The 24,415-nt window shown below is 49.9% G+C and overlaps 1 protein-coding gene across 4 annotated transcripts in view; it reads right to left on the bottom strand.

Annotated features, from left to right (window-relative positions):
- PREX1 (phosphatidylinositol-3,4,5-trisphosphate dependent Rac exchange factor 1) overlaps positions 1–22,996 on the bottom strand; it is a 197,533-nt gene extending 174,537 nt beyond the window's left edge. Inside the window, exons 1-2 of one of the 4 annotated variants that reach the window (XM_032604156.1) lie at positions 22,612–22,996; positions 1,532–1,757 (exon numbers count right to left, since the gene is read on the bottom strand). In XM_032604156.1, the coding sequence (XP_032460047.1) occupies positions 1,532–1,654 (123 nt within the window). In that variant the 5' untranslated portion in view covers positions 1,655–1,757; positions 22,612–22,996. The remainder of the gene's footprint in view (positions 1–1,531; positions 1,758–22,611) is intronic. The other 3 variants (XM_032604157.1, XM_032604159.1, XM_032604158.1) reach the window with 3 other exon arrangements.
- Positions 22,997–24,415: the final 1,419 nt, after the last annotated feature.

Below are 24,415 nucleotides of genomic sequence, written 5' to 3'. Positions count from 1 at the left end.
TCCTGATGCCTAGAAGAAAGCCTGACATACAAAATAATCTCAAGAGATATGGGACAATGAATGGGTGGCTCTTCCTTCCTTCACTCTACAAATATTCACTGAGCACCCTCTGTATGCCGGACATTGCTCTAGGTCTGGGAGCAACAGGGAACAGGAGGGACAAAAATCCCTGCCCTCCAGGAGTTTAAATTCTAGTGAGGGGAGAGCAGAAAATTATCAAACAAGTAAGTAAAATCTAAGTGCAATGGAGAAGGGGGAGAGGGAGCATGGGGAAGAGGTATGCTTTTATATGGGAAGGTCAGGGAAGGTTGCACTGAGAAAGTGGGATATCAGAGCAGAGACCCAAAGAGGTAACAAACCACAGGAACACCTGGAGAGTGTTCTAGAGCAAGCAGACAGTAAGTGCCAAGGCCCTGAGGCAGGAATGTGTCAGGTATGTTTGGAGATGAAGTCAGACAGACAGACACGTGGAGCAGGAAAAACAGATACTGAAGGGCCTCCTAGGTCATCATCAAGGCCTCGACATTTACAGCAAGTGAGGTGGGAGTTACAGGAGGGTTTTGAGCAGAGGAGGAACGTAACCTGACTTACAGACAGTTTGTGTGGAGAACCACCTGTCCGGGGCAAGGGCAGAAGCAAGAGACCAGGGAGAAGGTGACCACAACAGTGCCGGCAGGAAACAATGGTGGCCAAGACCATGGTGGCAGCGCAGAGGGGTGAGGAGAGACCATATTCTGGACGCTCGTTGAAAGTGGAGCCAGCTGGACCTTCTGAGCTTTCGGATGCAGGATGTAAGAGGAAGAACAGAATCGAGATGGCCCCAGGGATGAATCTGAGCAGGTGGAAGGATGGAGGGACCACTACCTAGACAGAAGGGGCTGTGAGCAGGGCGAGCTGGTGAAGGTGGGGTGTTGGCAATGCCCGCTAGACACCCAAGGAGAGATGTCATCATCATCCGGGTACAGATGCTTGGAGGTCAGGGCAGAGGTCAGAGCAGGAAATATAAATTGGGGAAACGTTAGCAAAGGGATGGCAGTTAAAGTGATTGAACAAGACGAACTCAATCACAGAATTAGGATAAAATGACAGACAGAGAGAAGGAAGGAGCCATCCCCAGCCCCCTGACACTGGGCTCCCACCCTCACAGGTGATAAAGAGTAATAATGACGTCAGCTCCTCCTTCTAGAATGACCTGCTGTGGACAAAGGAGCTGCACATCCAGCATCTCACCTGTGTCCAAGAAAGAGGCAGGGGAGGATACAGCACTGCCCGCCCCACTGCATCACCCAGCTGAGGAATCTGAGGCTCGGGGAGGGACAAGGCTGTCGCAAGGTAGTCCCAAGGCTGTCAGCTGGCAGAGCTGCCCGAATCGGGCCCCTGGCTGTCGACACCATGTGCTGCTACCAAACACAGCTTTTCCTGAGCGGAAATAAAAAGGACCCCCCCCCCTGCCGCCCACCCCACCTTCCAGGGCTGCCAGCACAGAGGATGTGACAAAGACTGACACATGGGGAGGGGGCTGAGAACATACCTTGGCCCGAGACATCGAGATATCGTGGTGACTGGCAGACGACAGTGCTGGCACCAAGCTGCGGAGCCAGGAGGGGTGGCCAGCACCCAGCTCAGGCCTGGGTCTCCAGAGTCTCCCCAGCATCGAGGTCTCCCACTTCTTGGACTTACAGGCCAGCCCCGAGCCCCGAACGCCACCTCCCTCCCCCAGGGATGGGGCACCTCTCTCCAAGCCTCGATTTCCTTGTCTGTAAGATGGGCGGCAAACAAAGACATGTTTATGTCATCTTTTCATCACAGCAGCTAATATTTGTTGAGCTTCTAATGTGTGCCAGACACTGATCTAGCCCATGGTTCTCAGTCTCAGCACTACTGATGTTCGGGACCAGATAATTCATGCCACGGAGGTGGTCCTAAGGCACTGTAGGTTATTTAGCAACATCCTTGGCTTCTACCCACCAGATGCCAATAGCATCCTTCCTCTGCAATTATGACAACTAAAAACATCTGCACACTTTGCCAAATGTCCCCAGGGGAGCAAAACGTGCCCTCGTTTGGACACCCCTGTTCTAGGCGCAGTTCTACACTGACCAGGATGTCAGCTCCACAAGGGCAAAGATCCATTGGCCAAATCTGGGGCCCAGATTTAACATAAGGGGTCTGGATTCAGAATCTTGTTCAACCACCCCGTTATCCTGAGTCTCAGAGGACTATGGGAGGGTTTATATGACCCAGTATTATGTACGGGTCCACCACACATGAGTGAGAAGCCAGCAACTGTCTTTTTTTAATTGTCAGTTTATCTTAATTTGAAAAATAATGCATTCATTATAACTAGTGAACAATGAAAAAAAAAATACAAAGATAAACAAAATATCTTTCTCTAAAACCCTCCCCATTCTCAGCCCAAGGCCACCAATGTTAATATCCTGGGATGCATCCTCCAGTGCCTCTCTCGACATTCACAGATACTCATCCAGAGGGTCTTTGGGCTGTTGGGTTTTCTCCTTCAAAACTGGGATCACCCTCTACACTTGACTCGCAACTTAACCTTTCTTGCTCAACAGTACAGCACGTACAGCCCTTCACATCAAGAGAAGAGATCTAGTTCGTTCTTTTAAACAGCTGCCCAACATCCCAACCACGGGTGAGCAAAAACCTTAGCCTTTTCTCTGCGAATGAGTACCCAAGTGGTTGCCTTTTGTGCGGGGCAGGGCCATGATAAACAAAACCGGAACAAACAACTTTCTGACATCTTTACATACTTTTTCTTCTTGGTTCTACAGGAGAGATTCCCAAAGGAACGGATTCAAAGGGTATCCTGGGTTTTCACTTTTGAAAACATTGCCAGACGACGACACGATAAATATCCTTAACACGGCTGTACGTTAGATACGAAAGTTGTCAAGAGAGTAAATCCTAAGAGTTCGCATCACAAGGACAATGTTTTCTACTTCTCTTATTCTGTAGCTCTATGAGCTGATGGATGTTCACTGAACTTATTGGGATCGTCATTTCATGACGTAAGTCACATCATTACACTGTACACCTTAAACTTACACAGTGCTGTATGTGAATTATATCTCAATGAAACGAGAAGGAAAAGAAATAAATAAGAAAACATGGCCAGACTATTTTTCCCAAAAGACAGCAGCATTAAGACTCCTGACAGCAACCCTATGGAACTGTGCACTTCCCAGCAGGCACACCAGCACTGGGTATTATCACTTTTTCTGTGTGTGAGAGAGAGATAATGGTAATGCTACAGAAGGTAATGCTGACCGATGCGGTTACTCAGCAGAAATGTGGCCCCGCATAGTTCTCGTTCCACAAAGCACTACCAGTGCAAGAGCATTCTGACCCACACGAGGCTACATGACTGTGCGGGGGCAGGCTGTCCCTCTACAGGGCCCTGAGATGCCTTCCTCCCAAGCTCCTCCCCTTCCTTGCCAGCTGCCTCCTGAGCCTGCACCATCCTCATTTCTGAGATGGATTTCACACCCAGGCATAACAAAGATGTCTTTGTCACTAGGAAAGAGGGAGCGACTGTTGCCAGAACATTCTGGGTTCTGTTCATTCAAATCTCCGTGTGTGTGGGAAGGAGGGTAGAGTTGGGCAGGGAGACGGGATGCTTCCCGCTCTGGGGCTACCTCATGGGTAGATGCCTTGGGCAGAGCTGGAGCAGCCCCAAACTCCCTGTCGTTCTCTCACTGGTTTATTCCACAAATATCTGCTGAGAGCTTACAACGTGCCAGACACTCCCGGAAACACTTTACATTTATCATGGCATGTAACTCACGCCCACAGCCTGATAAGAGAAGTAACACCATTAACCCCGTTTTACGGATGTGAAAACTGAGGCTCAATGAGATAAAGCCAGGACCCAAGGCCATACAGCTAACAAACAACACAGGAACACAAAGGAGGGGCAATTAACTAACTTCAAGCCACCTGTGGAACACCCCAGACCCCAGCTGCCATGTTGTTCCACCTGGACTACCATGCAGCCTCCTCCCTCTGCCTCCACCCTGCCCCGCTACAGTCCATTCTCCACTGGTAGCCAGAGGGATCCTGTGACAACTAAGTGAGATTCTGTCCCTCCTCTGCTCAAAAGCTCCAAGGGCTCCCACCTCACTCAAAGTAAAATGCAAAGTCCTTACAATGACCCATAAGACCCTGTACAATCTGCCCACCAGTCTCCCCCATCCTTCTGTTACCTCCCTGACTTCACCTCCGATTCACGCTTCACCTGGCTCACTCTACTCCAGCCACTCTGGCCTCCTTGCTGTTCCTGAAACACGCTCCTGCCTCAGTGCCTTTGCACTTGCTGTTCCCTGTGCCTGGAATGCTCTTCCCCCAGATACAGAGGTTAAGCCATTTTCCTAAGGTGACAACACCTAGAAGGGGCAGAACCTGGATTCAAATCCAGGTTGTATGGCCTTAGAGAAGACAAAACACACGATGGAGCCTCCAATGAGAGAAAAGGATACTGTGCGACCCTCAAGCCTTTCAGCTTGCTGAACCTCTCTGAGCCTCTGTTTCCTCATCCATAAAATAGGCAACGTTGGAACATCTTCCCCGCCAGATTCCTGGGAGGTTATGCTGCTTGAGACACGTCCACTGAAGACATCTCACACATGTGGAGGCTGATGCTCTTATTAGATCCATGGAAAGAGCCAGAACAGTCAGGGAGGACCTCTTGAGGAAGCAGGAGATGAGCAAGGTTTTGAGGTAGGATGTGGAAAAGCCACGGGGCACTGCAGGCAGCCCAAGTGACAACAGGGTTCCCTGCGACCCAAGACTCTGGAGAAGGTAAAGGCTTCCAATCTGGGATGATGGTACCAGCACAGAGGAGGAGAGATGCTCCCAGCTGGCATCCCTCCCCTTCTTCTGGTCCCAGCAGCCTGAAGTCTTCCTTCCAGGAACCATGGCTCCCCCACTGCCATGTGGTACAGGTGGGCCCCTCACCCAGACCTGGCCAGTCAGTCTCAGTGATGGGCACATGACTCAAGGCAGCCAATCAGAGGCCACCCCAGGACAACAGACAGACCCTTCCTTAACACAAGCCAAGCAATTCCCGTCTCTGCTGAAGGCAGTTGAAGCTGGGTTTTCTGTCACTCGCAACCAAAGAATCTTGACAGCCAGCATTTGCTGATCTTGTGAGCAAGAGCAGTGCTATTGCTGTTGTTGTTATAAAACCTTCTAGATTTGGGAGAAACAAAGCAGGGGAGAGGTTTCCACGGGGCTGCACAAGCGCAGGAAGACACCAAGCCTGACTGGGATGGTACCAGCGTCCTGAAGTCCAAGAGGAGGCCCCAGACGGCAGCTGAGGGAACCCCCAACACCCTTGTAGGATGCTCACTGCTTCCTCTCTGGGATGTGCACCCCAGGATCTCCCAAAGGAGCATAAGTACAGAACAAGATGCAGGAAGTAGGACAGATGAATGTGGCAACCTCCAGTTCAACAGCTGATGTTGCAAAAAAGAAAAGAGAATGATTGCTCACAGGTCACAGGAAATGGAAATCAGGACAAGAGAGTCACCCTCTCTAAGAGACAACAACCTTCTCCCCCTCTACTCACCTCAGAGAGTAGACCTGTCCCTCCTTTGTTTCTTAAAATATGTAACCCTCTTGGTCTGGCTTTCAGTTTTCCATTTGATAGAAACAAGGGTTAGAAAAAATATTCCAATGTCCTCTTAACTGTATTTAAAAAAAAAAAAAAAGGGCTTCCCTGGTGGCGCAGTGATTGAGAGTCCGCCCACCGATGCAGGGGATGTGGGTTCGTGCCCCGGTCCAGGAAGATCCCACATGCCGCGGAGCGGCTGGGCCCGTGAGCCATGGCCGCTGAGCCTGCACGTCCGGAGCCTGTGCTCCACAACGGGAGAGGCCACGACAGTGAGAGGCCCGCGTACCGCAAAAAAAAAAAAAAAAAAAAAAACAGCAGAGCAAGCACAATGATAAATGGCAACCAATATTTGGTTTCAATGTCAGGGACATTATGGAAGGGTGGAGACTGTGGCAAACTGAAGACTGCAAGCCCTGTCTAAAGAAGGCAGCTACTGTTCAGCTCCAGCCAAGTGTTGGCCTGTAGGCATGCAAGCTTGATGTGGGCAGATCTTCTGATTATTTAAGAAATCAGAAATATAAATTTTTGTACGAAATTTCTTGATTTTTCAATGCTGGCAACCAATTAAAAAGTTTTAAAACATTGTACAGGCCTGACAAAACCTATTTATGGGCCTGCGCTGGCTTGAGGACCCCCAATTTGGAACTCATGGTGCTATGGACCCATGGAGGATGAATGATAGTAAGACAGACAGACAGACACACATATACCATTTATGGTCACTAAAGTTACAGAATCTGAAAATAAAGTTTCCCAAAGGCATCCTCTAGGCACACAGGATTCCTCCAACTCATCTGGACACAACTTAAAGCTCCCTCTCTGCCCTCCAAGCATCTGAGCTGTTGGACAAAAGCAGAACAATCATGGGATAGGAGTCAGGAAAACTGCTTTCAATTTCAAGTTCCATCACAAACTCAATTGGTAAGCCTGGACCAAGTCACTGAACAGTTCTGGGCCTCAGTTTCCCCTTCTGGAAAAATGAAATGAATGGGTGAGATGATGTCATGGTCTCTCTCAGCTCTGACAACCCGATTCTAGGATTCTAGGCGCCAATGATTTCTTTGGGTTAGTAAAGACCAAAAGGCCCGGGGCTCCCCTGGTGGCACAGGGGTTAAGAATCCACCTGCCAATGCAGGGGACATGGGTTTGAGCCCTGGTCCAGGAATATCCCATGTGCCACGGAGCAACTAAGCCTGTGCGCCACAACTACTGAGCCCATGTGCCACAACTACTGAAGCCTGCAGGCCTAGAGCCCGCGAGCCACAACTACTGAGCCCATGTTCCACAACTACTGAAGCCTCGTGCCTAGAGCCCATGCTCCGCAACAAGAGAAACCGCTGCGGTGAGAAGCCCACGCACCACAATGAGTAGCCCCCACTCACCGCAACTAGAGGAAGCCCGCGTGCAGCAACGAAGACCCAACGCAGCCAAAAATAAAAAAATGTTTTTTAAAAACCAAAAGGCCCTAAACCAAAGTTTCTTCAGCCCCCAGTTACTGAATCAATAAAAGAACTGGCAACTTGAACAAAGACGCATGTACTCTGTAATTGTGAAAAGCTGAAATCTATGTAAATGCCCAATATAAATGGAATGGTTAACTGATGATAATTTTATTAGTATATTATTATGTTATTATAATAATTATTATAATTATAGCTAATAAATACGGAGTGCTTACCATGTGCCAGGCACTGTTTTGAGAGCTTACAGATCTTACAGATCTTAATTCATCTAATTCCCCATCAATCTAAGAGGTGGGCACTATTTCCGGAATTGAGGCATGCCCAGGTAAAGCAGCTTGACCACCAATACACAGCCGGTAAGTAGCCAGGATTTTGTTGCAGGATGGGGGACCCCTTCCAGGGCCCGAGAGTGGGCTCTTGTCTACATGTGGAAATGAATTGTCCAAGGAGACACACGTGCTGACAAAGCAAGAGACTTTACTAGAAAGGGGCGCCTGGGCAGAGAGCAGCAGGGTCAGGGACCCCATGAGAACTGCTCTGCCACGTGGTTTGCAGCCTCAGGTTTTATGGTAATGGCGTTAGTTTCCGTGTTGTCTCTGGCCAATCACCTTGCGTGACCCATAGTCTGAGTCAGGGTCCTTCCTCGTGGCGCACGCATCTCTCAGCCAAGATGGATTCCAGCGCGAAGGACTCTGGGAGGTTGGTTGTCTCCTCCCTCTTTAGGCCCCTCCCGAATTCTTTCGGTTAGTTTTCCACAGCGGCACCATGTTCCTTATCGGGACCTCCGGTTGTGAGACAACTCAGGCGAGCAGGCCTGGTCAAGGTGGGCGATTTCAGTCAACAGTTCCCTAACAACTCGACCTGGACAGAGCAGATCCAGAGCCCCACGTTTCACTACGAAGCCATTAAAGGCTTAGTGACGAAGAGTGCTTGGCAGGGACACGAGGAGCTGCACAGAAGAGGCAAGAAAAGACGAAACATAGTGTGTGCGGCGTGATCACACCTCAGCTCAAACAGAACGCAGAGAGCAAGGAGGAAATGTACCAAAAGGTGAAGTGACTGTTTGGAAGGGTGAGATCTTTTTTCTTGTCTTGATTTTCCAAATGTTCTACAAAGAGCAGAGACAGCAAAAACGGCCAATGCGTGGAGGGCGTCCCTGGAAGCCAGCTCTGTGCCCAACACCTACTATTTTACTCCACCATACCTTCTCCTCTCAGCCGCCGCCCCGGGGGCCCAGATGTTTGCCTGCCCTGTGACTGCTGACTCACTCACCAGCATCTACAACACAGCCAGGCACTCAGTAGATGCTCAATAAAATGTGTGGAAGAGAAGAAGCCTATGGGGGAGAAACAGAGATTTCCCCTTTTTATAGCCAAAGAAACTGAGGCCCAAGAGGCATTTGCCCAGCGTTACAGAGCTGATAAGTAGTGGCCTGGGAGAAGCACTGTCAGAGCCACATCTTAGGGGAGAGTTCCTACTATCCGCACAAGGCTAAAAGTCACACACAGTCAAAATCGCCAAAGAAGGCAACGAAATATGCATGATCCAGGATTGGACCCTGGACTGGGGATGGGGAAGGAGGGGAGGAGAGGTATAAAGAACATTTTTGGGAAAATAGGTGAAATTTGAATATAGATTGCAGATTGTATAATTTTTTTTTTTCGGCTGTACCACATGGCTGGTGGGATCTTAGTTCCCCAACCAGGAGCTGAACCTGGGCCCTCGGTAGTGAAAGTGTGGAGTCCCAACCACTGGAGACCCAGGGAATTCCCATGGATTGTATAATTTACTATCAGTGTTACATTTCCTGATTTTGTTCAGTGTCTTGTGGTTATATTAGAGAATGTCTGTGTTCTTAGGAGATACATGCTGAATTATTTAGGGGCATCATGTCTGCAATTACTCTCAAATGGATCAAAGTAATAATAATAATGTGTGTGTGTGTGTGTGTGTGTGTGTATGCACGCATATGTTTGTATGTAGAGGGCAGGGGAAGTGGGGAGGAAGGGAAAGACAAGGGGAGAATTTTAAAACAAATGTAGCCCAGGGCCAACAATTGGTGAATTCAGGTGAAAGGTATACGGGGTGCTCTATATTCTTGAAATGTCAAAATAAAAAGTTACCAAAAAATTAACTTTGAAAAAATGCATTAAAATGTCCACAAATACAGCACACTGGAGTTCTACGTCTAGACCCCTGAACATATATAGAAAGGTATAACATATACAGCCAGGTACATACATAAAACATCATTTTACCACACTTGGTTCCATAAGAGAGAGCCTGTAATTGAACGGACATAAGGGAATGGGCTTTTGACACACACGTCCCCACTGTATTTGTTACCTTTGTGATTGAGGGGAAATAAACCTTAAAAGACCACCCAATCGACAGCCTGGCCAGCCATCAGCTAGTGGCTGGGACCACACAGAGCTCCCTCTGCCCTCCCAGTGTGGTAAGGGCAGGAGGTCAAGGATGCCAGCCTGCAGCCACTCCCCATGCTGTGGTCCATGCTCCCCAAAGTCAAGGAACCAGGGAGGCCTGGTGGCAGGAACCAGGAGGGCCCCTGCCACAGAGTGCACCCCATTCAATCCCTTTCACTCACACATTCGCTCCCTCGACCCATACTAACAGCACCCATTATGTGCTAGGTGCTGGAGGGGTGTCAGTGAACACAGCAGACCATATGACTTATATCCTAGGGGAGTAGACAGACACTAATCAAGTAAACAGACAAGATTATTTCAGGGAGTGACAGGAACCAAGAAGAAAACAGATGTGGTGACACAGAGACCATGACTTGAAGGCTCTCTGAGGAAGTGACACTGGAGTTACAGCTGAACAAGAGGAAAGGACCCCTGATGTGGCACAGTTAAAGGCGATGCAGGCAAGAGGAACAGCAAATGAAAAGGTTCACCAGCCTAGCAAGTTCAAGAACAGAAAGAAAGCTGATGGGACCAGGACATAGTGAATGTAGGGAGAGATGAGGTTGGCATGGTGAGCAGAGTCCAGATCACAGAGGCCTTGTAAGCCACAGCAAAGAGTCTGGATTCAATCAACCTCAATTTCCTGCTCCCCTTACCTTTAGCACAATGGGGATGGGGAAGAAGGAGATCCTTTTTGATTGCCATTGCCTCATCAAACAAACCAGAATGAAATGGCAGGATATTAGACCTAAACCCAGACCTGTCAATAATTACATTAAATGTATGTGAGCTAAATAGTCCAATTAAAAGGCAGAGACTGTCAGTATGGATAAAAGAGCAAGATTCAGCTCTGTGATGCCTATAAGAGATGGACTTGAAATATAAAGACACAAAGAGGCTAACAGGAAAGAGATAGAAAGCAGAAAGCATAAGTGAGCTGGTGTGGCTATATTAATATCAGACTAAAGAGACTTCAAGACAATGAGCATTATCGGGGTGAAGAGCAGTATTTCATGATGATAAAAGACTCAATTCATCAGGAAGACATAATCATAAACGTGTATGTTCCAACAAAATGACTTTAAAGTAAAACTGAAAGAATTCAAGGAAGAGATACACAGACCTACAACCACAGTTGGAGACTTCTACCAGTAACTGGTAGAACAAGGGGACCAAAAGTCGGTAAGGGGGCTTCCCTGGTGGCGCGGTGGTTGAGAGTCCGTCTGCCGATGCAGGGGACGCGGGTTCGTGCCCCAGTCCGGGAAGATCCCACGTGCCGCGGAGCGGCTGGGCCCGTGAGCCATGGCCGCTGAGCCTGCACGTACGGAGCCTGTGCTCCGCAATGGGAGAGGCCACAACAGTGAGAGGCCCGCGTACCGCAAAAAAAAAAAAAAAAAAAGTCGGTAAGGACACAGAAGACCTGAACAACACTATAAACCACCCTGATCTAAATGACATTTGTTGAACATTCTACCCAACAACAGAGGAGCCCAGGCAGACCTCATTTTATCGCCCTTCACTTTATCATGCTTCACAAATATTGTGTTTTTTACAAATTGAAGGTTTGTGGCAATCCTGTGTCGAACAAGTCTGTAGGCACCATTTTTCCAACAGTATTTGCTTACTTCATGTCTCTGGGTCACTTTTAGTAATTCTTACAATATTTCAAACCTTTTCATTATTATATTTGTTATGGTGACCTGTGATCAGTGATCTTTGATGTTACTATTGCAATTGTTTTGGCATTTTTTAGCAATAAACTATTTTTTAATTAAGGTATGTACATTGTTTTTTTTTAGACATAATGTTATTGCACACTTAATAGACTACAGTATAGTGTAAACATAATTTTATATGCACTGGGAAACCAAAAATTTAGTGTGATTCCCTGAATTGCGATATTCACTTTATTACGGTGGTCTAGAACCAAACCCGCAATATCTCTGAGGTCTGCCTACACACATTCTTTTCCAGTGCACAGGGAATGGTCACTAAGGCAGACGTATGCTGGGTCGTAAACCAGCATTTCAAAGGGCTGGAAATCCACAGAGCATATCCTCTGAGCACAACAGAATTAAATTAAAAATCACTAAGTAATAAGTTATCTGAAAAAGCCCCAATATTTAGAAATCAATACCAACCAGCATGGCTGCCGCAATCCCTATCCCACCCTTAGGGTGACAACATATGACACAAATGTCTCCTAAAGGAGGGAGCCATCAGGCACCTGCCCCATGGCCAGGTCTGAGCCTAAACCCCCACTAGGAGGGGGGAGGGGACCTAGGGGAGCAGATGCTCCAGGCTCATCCTCAACAACCCAATCAGCAAATCACTTCAAGACATACCAGGGGTCTGTGTTAGAGAGACCAGGTCCTGCCAGGGAGGGAAGTGGCATCCAACCGACATCCCACTTAAGCCATCTCGCTCAAAATGAACCGAATGGCTCCACCAACCAATCAATCCACCTCACTCAGGGTCCATCCTGGACAGGGCCAGAGAGGGAAAAAACAACATACAGTGGTCAAGAACATGAACTTTGGAATCAATCTGAGTTCAGATCCACCACCTACCATGGTGGTAAGCAGAAGCCTGAGATGGCCCCCAGGTGTCCTGCCCCCTTGTGTACATGCCCTGGAGGATCTGTTCTCCTTTTGAATAGGTGGGACCATGCAGCTGAGTTCATTCCTGTGATTAGGTTATGGGAAGGGGCCATGTTTAAGGGGGCACATGACAAGGACCTGAGGGCAGCCTCTAGGAGGTGAGAGTCATCACAAGCAAATAGTCTGCAGGAAAAATGGGGACTTCAGTCCTACAGCCACAAGAAAGTAAATTCGACCAAGAACCTAAGCAGAGGCCCCCAAGACTCAGACAAGACCACAGCCCTGGCCAATACCATGACTGCAGCCTCGTGAGACCTGCAGCAGAAAACCCAATTACATCATGCCCGGAATTCTGACCACAGAAACTGCAAGGTGATTATCAATAGGGCTGCTTCAAACTACTAACCGTGGAGTAATTTGTTACACAGCAACAGATAACGGATACGTCCTCTCTTGTGATCCTGGGCAAGTGGCCTCACATTTCTGGGCTTCACTTTCTTCATCTGCACAACTGTGAGAATGCAAAGGAAGCAGGATGTGTAACAGCCTCACCCAGGAAGTAGGGAATGGTTTATTCCATGTCTACTCAAGTCTGTGGAGGGATCTCAGAGTGGGGTGCTGGGGGGCCTTAACGCATTTTTGAGAAGTTGACCATTTTTTTTCTATCCTTAAGTGGGTTCCTTAGGGAAGGAGATGGCTATTCTCTTCTAGCTCCAAATGCCAGTCATTCCAGAGATGCCCTTGTTCCCAGCTGCCTTCAGAGTACAGAGACCAGGAGTCCGGGGCAAGAGGCCACTTGGTCAAAATGAATTCAGTTGCTTATTTCAAGCCCCAGGAATGATCTGAGACACTTTTTTCAAGATGAGGCCCTGTAACTGTCCTTGTACAAAAAATAGGGAAATACTAAGAATTTAAAACATAATAATAATTTTAATGAAAGAACGACCACCATTGACTGGAGCCTGGCCATGTCCCAAACACTGAGCAAAGTGTCCCAACCCATTTACAAATGAGGAAACTGAGGCCCAGAGAGGGGAAGATCCTTGTCTAGGGCCACACAACCACTGAGGGGCAGAGACACAATTCAGACCCAGACAGTCTGGGCCAGACCCTGGGCCCCAAAAGTCCACACAGAAATATTTAGGGGGCTTCCCTGGTGGCGAGGTGGTTGAGAGTCCGCCTGCCGATGGAGGGGACACGGGTTCGTGCCCCGGTCCGGGAAGATCCCACATGTCGCAGAGTGGCTGGGCCCGTGAGCCATGGCCACTGAGCCTGCACGTCCGGAGCCTGTGCTCCACAACGGGAGAGGCCACATCAGGGAGAGGCCCACGTAACGCACACACACACAAAAAAAATTTAGCAGTTATATAAATCAAGATAATCACATTATTTAAAAAATATATAAACATGTATACAGAAGAGAGGCTTTTTTTTCCTTCATTCAACAAATATTTAATGAGGACCTACTATGTGCTAGGCATTGTTCTTGGTGCTGGAGAGAGAGAATAAATTAAAAACCAGAGAGAGAATAAAATTTTAAATTTATTCAATTTAAATAAATTAAAATTGAAAAGGAGACAGGAAGCGGTGAGGGAGGGTGGAGTACAATTTCAAATTAGAAGTGGGGGTTGGTCAGAAAAGACCTCATGGAGACCATGACGTTTGAGCAGAGGCCTGAAGGAGTGAGCCACAGGGATACTGGAGGAAGAGCATTCCAGAAAGAACAAGTGAGAAGACCCTGAAGCAGGAGCATGCCAGGTGCATCTGAGAAAGGGCCAATGTGGCTAGAGGGAAGTGAGGGGGGGAACGAGAGCAACAGGAGATTCTGGAATTAGATGGCTGTGATGATTGCACAACTTGTGAATACACCCCAAACCACAGAATTGTACGCTTTAGGGGGTAAAATTTACCATGTGTGAATCACATCTCAATTAAAGAAAAAAACTGTATGAGAAAAAAAGATGACTAGGAGAGGGATGGGAGAAGTGACAGGGGCAGAACATGCAGGACCTTCCAGGCCACTCTAAGGACATGGCTTTTACTCTGAGGGCGGCGGCAGCCATAGGAGGGCTTTGAGTGGTGCAGCGGCATGACCTAACTTAAGTGCTAACTAGACTCCTCAGGCTGTGTATGGTGAACAGACCGTGGGAGGCAAGGGTGAGAGCAGAGGAGGCGATGGCCAGTTCCAGATGGTGTGTCCCTGGGCAAGTTACCCTCTGTGCCTCAGTTTTCCTCATCTGTGAAATGGGTCTGAAAAAGACTTTCCCCCCCCCCAAGGGCAGGGGTGAGAGCTGACACCAGATAAAGTGCTGTTATGACAGCTGTGAGTGGAGGGTGGAGTCCAAGGTGCCACCTAACAGTTTTTAATCATACAAATCAGTTTCTTGAACAGAAAACAAGGGGTGCCCCCTCCCTCCCGGGAAGCAGGAAGCCATCTCACCTGCCAGGGGCTCCTCAGCCCACTAAGACTCAAACCCAAACTGCTCACCATATATGTGAGGCCCATGCCACCAGGCCCCCACTGCCCATGCCAACCTCCCCTCCCCTCCAGTCACCCTGGCCTCTTGCTATTCCTCAAACAAGCCAAACACGGTCCTGCCTCAGGGCCTTGGTACATGCCATTCCCTCTACCTGGAACACACTTCTCTCGACTCTTTCCACAGCTGGTTCCTTCTCTGCCACAGGACTCAGCTCAGATGCCACCTCTTCAGAGAGGCCTCCCTTGACCACCCCATCTCAATAGATGCCACCGTCCCTGTCACCAACATGTCCCCATTTTATTTCCTCCTTGATGCACCCACTCTCAAACTGTGTGGACTTGAGCAAGTCAGTCAACCTCTCTGGGCCTTAGTTTCCCCACCTGCAAAATAGGTATAATGATGGTCTCTACTTCAGAGGGTTGTTGCAAGGGTTCAAGGAGATAATTCACATAGTACCTGGCACACAGAAGGGCCTCAGTGGATTAGTTTATCATTATTACACCTCTTGTCACTCTCCCAAGTGACCTCTTTTTGTACGGTCCGAAGACTCCATGAGGGCAAGAACCTTGTCCATCTTGTACTGGCCACATGCCAACACCTAGCCCAGTGTCTGGCACTTAGTAGGTGCTTAACGTCCGTTTATTGAATGAACAAGTGAATCTGTGAATGAAAGCACTGACTGCCCACGCCCTGCTCTGACCCTGGCCTCACCCCTCCTGGGAGTAGCCCCTTGCAGAAGCCACCCACCCTCTCCAGGGAGGGGAGGAAAGACCTCAGATCTCCATGGCAACTGGCCACCTGCCTCTACCAACCTTCAGTGGCCCTAGTCCCGCCAGCCTGAAATAGCCTCACCTCTCCTGGCCCAGAAACAAGGGATCGGCTGTCAGCTCCACCCTGGGGAAGGAACCAGGCGGGTAAACACAGATTGTGTGTCTGACCACAAGACAAAAGAGGGGCGGACAGGCAGATCCTCTTCTGGTCCTCCAGGAGCCGAGAAAATAAGAATAAACCTAAAACTCCACACTCGGCTGGGAGGCTGGAGGGCTTCCCTCCTTCCTCAGGGCTTCCTTCTGTGGCAAGTACTTCAGGGAGGCTGACCCTGCCTCAGCACTCAGCTGTGCCAGGTGCATGGAAGACTACACTCAATCCTTGCAGCCACCCTAGGAGGGCTACGACCATCTTACAGATGGGGAAACCAGGGCTCATAGAGGCAAAAGGACTTGTCCAAGGTCACAGGGCTGGGTTTCAAACCCAGGCCATTTGTCTGTAGAATCTGTGCTCTTAACCATGAACCCAAGACACACTGCAGAGTGAAAAGAACAAACCGTACCATGCCATTTATGTAAACACATACACATTTACACATACACATCAATGCTATACATGGCTATGTAGGCCTGTAAATGCCCTAAAATGGTCTGAAAGCAGAGCTGGTGGTCAAAGGAGGTTTTAGCCAGTGATTCCCAGCCCGGGGCTATTTTGTCCCCAGGGGACACGTGGCAATGTTTAGAGACATTTCTGATTGTCCCAACTGGGGGAAGGGGATGCTACTGTCATCTAGTGGGTAGAAGCCAAGGCTGCTATTAAACATCCTGCAATGCACAGGACAACCTCACAACAAAGAATAATCCAGCCCAATATGTCAATAGTGCCGAAGGCTGGAAGATGAAGGGATTCACCCCAGACCAGGTACTAGGGCTGGAAATGCCCCATGTAGATGAACCTGTTTAAGGAGGATGTTGAATCCAGGCTAAAACACAAATCCCCAGAGAAGGCCCCCTAGCCCTCTCTCCCCAGAACTCTCAGGTTGGAACCCTGACCAGCTGCACAGTCACCACACTTCACCAGGGCTCACCTCCCCCTTGGGGCCGCAACTGCTGCAGGGGGTCCCTCCAGGGGGGGTCTCAGACCCTCCACCCCCTGGCTTGCTCGCAAGTTCTATGTCTCCTAAATTCTGGGGCAAGAACCAGCTCTGACCTCACCTGGTGCCTGCGAAACAAAGCCAGTGGGACACGATACTCTGGTTGCCCACCTCTCACTAGGGTTCCAGCCAGAGAACCTGTGTCTATTGGAAAAAAGAAGAGAAATCACAAAAATCTGGGAGGTAAAGTTCTGCAGCAAGGCATGGCTTACTTCAAAGACTCAACTCTTGCAAAAGCATTAAGAGAGGAGCGCTGTAAAGCAGAAAGGATGTGGGTTTCTTAACCTGAGGGTGTGGCCCCAAGCCCAACAGCTCTTCTACTCACTGGCCTGATAAACGGGGGATACTCTCTAAGAAAGAGATGCCCCTTGAAGCCTCTAGAAGCCAGGGACACCAACCCCATCCATCTCTTCTTAAAGTGACAGAGAAATGGTCACAAGAGCAAACACCAAAATAATAGTGAATGGATGTCTGGGATGCTTATCTGAAGAGCACTCTCGTTCAAATGCACCGAGTTCTAGCATCCCTGAGTCATCTTTCTCATAAGGACAAGGACCACGTTTGCCCTGTTGACAGCTGCATCTTTGTGGCCTAAAACACTGCCCGGAATATACAGCAGGTGCTCCCTATACACGTATGCGCTGAGAAAAACTGTCTAATTTCTTTATGGCTTTACCTATACGTAGCTCTGTTTGCAATACACAAAAGATGGGCCTCATCTAACTCTTACTGATGCTTAGGTTTTTATCAGCACAAAATTTTCACTTGCTTCCTGAAAATTTCAGGCCAATACAAAGTGGCCTGGTCCTGGCCCTCCAGCATCCTGAAGCTCAGATAATTTGGACCTTTTGGCTTAATTCTTGCCCACCTGGGCAGCCCAGAGGCCTCACAAAGACAGTAATTTGGGTCATGAACACAGCACCATGTTGGGGCAGTTAAGGGTAGTGGTAAAGAATGGGGGCTATGCAGCCAGACTACCTGGGTTTGAATCCCAGCTGGGTCAGGCTGTGTGACCTTGGGAAACTGACTTGGCCTCTCTGGGCCTTTGTTTCATTTGTAAAATGGTAAGCATAATAATACCTGGAACTTTTGAGCTGATACACAGAGAATGCCTTATACGGGGCTTACAAACATCTAGCGCTACATAAATGTTAGCAAAATTATTATTACTATTGCTGTGCATTATCTAATAATCATGCTGGAAATGCAATTACTTCCGTCGGCGATTTGTAAAAAATATATTCTCATACATATGCATAATTTTACGTGGAAAGGGCATTACAAACAGCCTTTCTTGGAACATTTTTTCCTTTTTCATCTTTCTGCTTGCCTTTCTTCACAAGATACACGCCTTTTCATCTTTCTCTCCAAGCTCCTGTAATGTTATACGTACAACGTACATCATACTATGGTTAGTGTTTTTCCCAAGGCAGAACTTCTTAGCATCCTACTTTGCACAACACAAGCTTGTGAAAAAACCCCCACATCACTGGTTAGGTCATTCTGTTTCAGTGACCGCGGAATTTAAAATGTACCCCCCCCATCCCCACTCCCCAGCACTGCTCCCTAGTGTCAGACTAGGACTACAAAAATCTTAAAAAAAATAGTGACAACACAAAACCACACAGTTTCTTGTTTTGGCAAGCAGAGCTCCAATGAAAAGAAAAGCTTTCGTCTCCTAACCCCAAAAAGCAGAACCACAGAAGATATTCTGGGAGCTTTCTGCCCACACCCTCTGATCCTCAGGGACCCTGGCCCAGCCAGCTCAGGCAGACCCTCTGGGTGCCTGAGAGTGACAGGTCTCTGTCCTCAGCCAAGAGGAGCCCTTCGGGGGGGCTGCTGACCACTCACTCCCCACGCAGGAGTCTCTCAGCTCATCCGCCCAGGCTGGATGGCACACCCATCAGGGGACCCACTGGCACCTACCCCTGACGACAGACCCCCCACCCCGCTTGCAGGCAGAGACCCCAAACCAATCCAACCAAGAGGCAAATGGGTTCAAGGCTCACCCGGCCTCTCTTTAAGGGGGAAGACTTTGAGCCCCAAAGAGATAACCTCAACTGCCCCCTGTTGCTGCACATCCCCCCAAAAGCAACCAGCGCATTCTGGGCACCTACTTGTGCCTGGTACAGTGCTAAGAGCGTTAACCTCAGGCTCACTGAGGATTCAACAACACCCCTATGATACAGCAGGTGCTGTACTATGCCCATTGTACAGATGGGGAAACTGAGGCACAGAGTAGGCTGGTGACCTGCCCAGGGCCACCTACAGGCGGTGTGGAGTAAAGCCAGGATTTGAACACCAGCAGCCTGGCTCCAGAGCCCCACATTCAACCCTCACGCCATGAACAGACACAGAGTGCAAAGGAGGAACCCAGCAGCCTGACGTTTCCATTCTTCTAAGTTCTGCCCGTTGTGCGGAAGAGAGAACAGGAGTCACAGAGGGGAAGTAACCAGAGGAAGCATAGGCAGAGGGTAATTGTCCAGAGACCTGGATTCGAATCCCAGTTTTGCCACCCTAATAAGGCAGGTGTCAAGCCCTTTATAAGCCAGAGGTAGTCTGCGAAGTGGCTAGGAACATGAGTTCTGGGGTGGGCAGCTGTCTACATGACCCAGGACAGCTCACTTAAATTATCTATGCCTCAGTTTCCTCATCTGCCAATGGGGATAAGGACAGCACTTCCTTCATAGGGGTGTTGGAAAGATCAAATGAATTGATAGAAGGGTAAATGATGAATCAGTGTCAGCTCCTACACAGTAATGACTGTCATTGTTATTATCATTATTAACACTGCCCAAGAGGACACACGGTGCACCCAACACAGCCGGGGCTTCTAGATATTGAGACCCAAGTTTCAGCCAAAACCCGGGGCATTTTCTCCCACAATCTCTATGGGGTCCCCCAAGAGAGATCCAGCATCCATACAAGAGGGCTGTCCTTCCCTTTCCATGACTCTTCAATAAACACACAAAATACGGCACCAAAGTCATCAGTCCCCATCGGAGACAGGGGAGGAGGTGCAATCCAGTTCCTGAAGGAGGTGGGCAATGATGGGGAGATTCTAGAGGAACCAGAGAGCCCCAGGCCTGGAACCAAACAAAACCACTGGTTCCGGAGTGTAGATGGTCAAAAGGAAATTCACTCAGAGTTCCTGTCCTCCTTTCAGTGCTGACTCACATCTCACTTCCTCCAAGCAGCCCTCCCTGACTACTCCTGCTTGCTAGATGCTAGAATCCTATCATCTTAATCATCTTTAATATTTAATAATAATCATCTGTAATATTTAATTATCATATAACAATTAATGATAATAACTAATATTTAGAAGTGCCTTACTACCTGCTAGGCACTGTTCTAAGTGCTTTATATATATTTATATAACTCACTTATCCTCTTAAAAACCCTATAAGATCTATTATCATTCTCCATTTCACAGATGAGGAAAGTGAGGTTCAGAAAGGTCAAGCCACTTGCCTAAGGTCACACAGCCCAAGGACCCGACCCCAAGCAGTCTGGCTCAAGCCCAGCCTCATACTTGGATTTCTGTAAACACCCATTTCGCCACCCTTGACTAGAACCTGGCCCTCCTCGAGGGCAGGAACTTAGAACTGGCTTTTCTGCATTTCGCACAGTGCTCAGTCTACCCCAAAGACTTCATTTCTACTGGCGACAGGACCTTAAAACAAGGGACACAAGGAGGCCAAGGCAACCCTTCGAGACCTGCCTCTGCCACATGGAATTAAAAGCAGGGAGGGATTACCCAGCATTCTTCCGAGCGGGAACAAGCCCTCAGTAAGTATAAAGGCTGGGAGGAGAGAGTGGGAAGACAGGAGAGAATCACAACCTGCAAGTTGCCAGCCTCGCTGCCATGGAAAACCTTGATAATTAGCAGTTCGTGAAGCTCTAAGCCCTGGGTTTTCAAAACTGAAAGATCTTGGGTCGTTTAGGGACCGTTTCTGATGGAGCCAAACAAGAGAGGTCTCCTACAGCTCACAAACGAGGTACCGCTAGTCGGGTTACACAACCAGTCTGTTTCTGGCACCAGCTTGAGGACACCCAAAAGGACATGGCAGAAGGAAAGCCTGGATTCCCCTTCCCTCATTTGACAAGTGGGGAAACTGAGGCCAGGACACGTGCACGACTGATCCAAGACGTCCAAGTCGGAACCAGCTCATCTCAAAACTGACAGGTCAATACAAAAAACAAACAAACAAAAAACTGATGACCTCAGCAAATTCAAAGTGTCAAGGAGATACTATGGAAGTAGACAAATCTTTTTTTTTTTGTTTCTTTAATAAGGATGGTTGATTCCAATCAATTTCCATCATTCCAGCTTCCTCAGACTCTACACATGGACAATTTAAAACCACAGTGAACCCAAATGCCATCTCTATCTGTTCTGAAAGGCACCACACCGTCCAGAGCAAGGACGTGGGAGGAAGACATATATTTTCTTTCCTATTAATATAAAAATCGGCTTGTCTTTCCTCTTTCCCTTCCAGACTGAGAAGCAGGGAGTGGCTAGAAGGAGAAATGAGGAGTTCCCTAGAATCTGACGTTGCTCAGAGATACCAGGGCTGTCTACATCTTTAATTCAAACTGAGCAGATTCTTTTCTTTTCTTTTCTTTTCTTTTTTAACTGTGAGAGAGGGAGGGATGGGAAAGAAAGGCCAACCCTGCCTCATTCTCACAGGCCTTTCTAGAAGGGTCCTTTAGCCAAATGGTTTTCAATGCCTCTGCACAACTCTCCTCCCCGCCCATCCACCCCTCAACACACACACCTCTTTTCACAGAGAGAAGGGCTCTGTCCTCCTTGAGTTAAAACTCGGACCTCACACAGCCTCAGCTGCACCCCCAAGCCACGGGGCACCCCAGAGGATGCCAGAGTCTCCCTCTTTCCCCGGAGACTGGGAGCTGTAGAGCCTGGCTCTGGGGTTTCTGAAGGAAACACCAACCGCCCCCGCCCCACCCCACCCCCCAACCAGCCCTTCCTGAACCAGGATTAAAAGACTTCCTAGAGCAGAGAAGGGAGTAAATGAGGTCCCAGTAGGAGGTTTGGAGATTAAAGCCCTCGGAGTCTCCTAATTTCCAGCAAGGCTCACCCCACTCCCACCCCCTAGCCACTTTTCTCACTTCCTAGGAGAGTAGGGAAGTGGCCCCTTCCTCCCTCTCACAGAGAAAAAAAAAAAAAAGAAGAAGAAGAAGAAGAAGAAAAAAAAAAATGCAGCCGAGAATAGGGGTTTGGAGCACTAGCTCAGACTGCCCTGGTTCAAAATCCGGTATCCCCAAGTAACCAGTTGTTTGATTCTGGGCAAGTTACTCAACCTCTCTGGAGCTAAACTCTCCCATCTAAAAAATGAGGGAAATATTCGTCCCTACTTCGTGGGCCACTTGTGAAGGTTCAACCTTCTCATGACAAATGTAAGCACCTGGCACATAATAAGTGCTCAGTTATTTTACAGCATCTGACGCTGTGGTTTTGCAACTTGGAGTTGGGGATGGGGAGGATGGGACTGAACCTCGGAGTCGTGAGTTCGAAACCCACTGTCCCCAAGCTCCAGCAAAAGCGTGTGCGTGGGAAAGAGGGGTCCTACCCCGGGGTTTTGTCGACTTCTGTCCCTACTCCGGGCTTTGGGTTTTATCCTACTCTACTGGGCGCTTAGAGACTCTGGGCTCTAGGATTTCTAGGGTCCGTCCTAGATGAGTAGTCTGTGATGCACTAGGTGGCGAAGAAATCCCCGGGAAAAAAAACGCAAGCCCAAGCTCCCGGCGCCTGGCTCCCAGAGACCCTGCCTCACGGATGTAACTAATTTTAAAACTATTTGAAAGGCGGAGAAGGGGAAAGAAAAAGACAAAAGGGCAGCGTGCCGTGGGGAGAAACGGAGTGAGGGAGACCCCGGGTCGGGGCCGGCCAGGGAGGCGACAGCCCAGCTCTGGAGGAGGCCGCCCTCCCCACGTCTGAGGAGATTCTCGCGCCGCCCGGGGGCCGTGGCCACAGGTTGTGGGGACCACCCCGCGCCGGAGGCCCCTGCGCTCCGCAGCGGGGCTGGCGGCTGGAGCGGAGGCTGTCCCCGCGCTACACTCACCGACTGCAAGAAGCGCAAGGTGCCCACGTAGTCCCTCTCGGTGCCCAAGATCTCGTTGAGGACGCAGAGGCGGAGGCGCAGCTGGCGCTCCGACTCCCGGGCGGCCGCGCACTGGCCGGAGATGGGCGCAGCGGCGCCGGGTGCCCGGGGGTCCAGGTGGGCACCGTCCCCAGCCCCGTCGCCACTGGGATCGCTGCCGCCGGGCACCTCCATCCTAGCGCGGCCGCGCGGCACCGGCTCCTTCCCCCGCGCGGAGGTCGCGCAGAGCGGCGACTCAGGCGTCCAGGCACCCCATCCCGGACGGGGCGCGCCGGCGGGCCGGGCTCAGCGGCGGGCCCGGCGCATGGCGCGGCGGGCGAGCAGGCGGGACTGGGGGCGGGCGGCCCAGGCCGGGGGCGGAGGCAGCGCGCGGAGGCAGGACGAGGGGCGGGAGGAGGCCGGCCCTCGGGGCTCCCAGACGGCTGGCCAGGCCGCCGCCTCCCCCGCCGCCAAGGGAGCGTCTGCCAAGTGCCACGCCGTGCTCGGGCCGCAGAGGTGCTCCGCGCGCGCACTGGGCCCCTTGGAGACGCGCCGCGGCGCTGGGCTGGTACGTCGGAAGCTCGGCTCGGCCTGAGCTGGGCGCCCGGGGCTCTTGGGCGAAAATCTTCCGCGAGGGGCCCCGCAGAGCCCCAAGAGTCCGAAGCAGCGCGCCCGCCGCGGCCAACGCACCAACTCCGCGCCCGGACCCGTGGCGCCCCCCAGTCCGCCGCGGGCTACGCCACTCCCACCCCGACACACGCGACACCCACCGCGCGCAGCACAAACACGCAGGTCCGGTCGCCGGCCGCCGCCGCTCGGGCTGAGTCAACACCCTGTTGGAAAAGCTGGCAGCGGAGCCGCGCAGAAGAAAGCCCTCCCCACCACGCGCGCCCCCGCCGGCCCCGGGAAGAAAGCGGTGACCCCAGCCCCTGCCTTTGGGACACTCAGGCCTTTGGGTGCCCTCGGGCGCTGCCACGACCTTGGGAAGGAAGACGCACGGCTCTCTCGTTCTCTCTCTTACCCCCTCTTTTCTCTTTCCCCTTCCTTTTTCTTTCCTTCCTTCTTATCTTTTTCTCTTTCTTTATAACTTCTATGCCTCCCATGAGATGAGCCTGCCCTTTCCAACCTTTCTCAGAGGAAATTATTTGCTCTCCAGTCACTAATCAAGCGGCAGCTGCTCTGCCCGTGCCTCCTTCCATACACCCCCAGCCCCCATAAGGCCTTTGGAAACCCGGCTTCTAGTCTAGGCTGCTCTGTGTGACCTTGATAATCAGCAAACTGCTAGACAAGTGTCTTCACTTGCCGCACTAGAAGATGTGAAGGGAAGATCCCTCTGGGACCTGTTCAGGTTAAAATCCCAGCTCCCGCACTTGCTAGTTTCCTTGGGTGACCTTGCCCTGGTATCCTTACCTCAAGAGCCTCAGTGTTATCATTACAGTGGGAATAATCATGGTACCTAGCCAATGGGGTCCTACAGGGTTATGTGTTAATCCATAGGGGTACTTGGAACAGTGCCCAGCACCTAGAAATTTCTCTCTACATGTTTATTATTAATTAATATTGCATGTATGAACAGCCCTCTTAGCCCAGCCCCACTCTCCATACTGTCCACACAGTTCCTAACCTGCCCCTGTTCAAGCGCCAGAGATTGTGTCTCTGCAGTGGATTGGCTGACTCATGTAATATCCCCCTGTAGACTGTAATCATCCTTTAGGCTGTTCCGAAAACCCAGGATTATTCTCCCAATGGCCTCTGGGTAAATACTGCAAGTGCATAAGGACACAAG

Source organism: Phocoena sinus, chromosome 15 (genome assembly GCF_008692025.1).
Source record: "Phocoena sinus isolate mPhoSin1 chromosome 15, mPhoSin1.pri, whole genome shotgun sequence".
NCBI classification, from domain to species: Eukaryota; Metazoa; Chordata; class Mammalia; order Artiodactyla; family Phocoenidae; genus Phocoena; species Phocoena sinus.
This window is presented reverse-complemented; position numbering and strand designations above follow the sequence as displayed.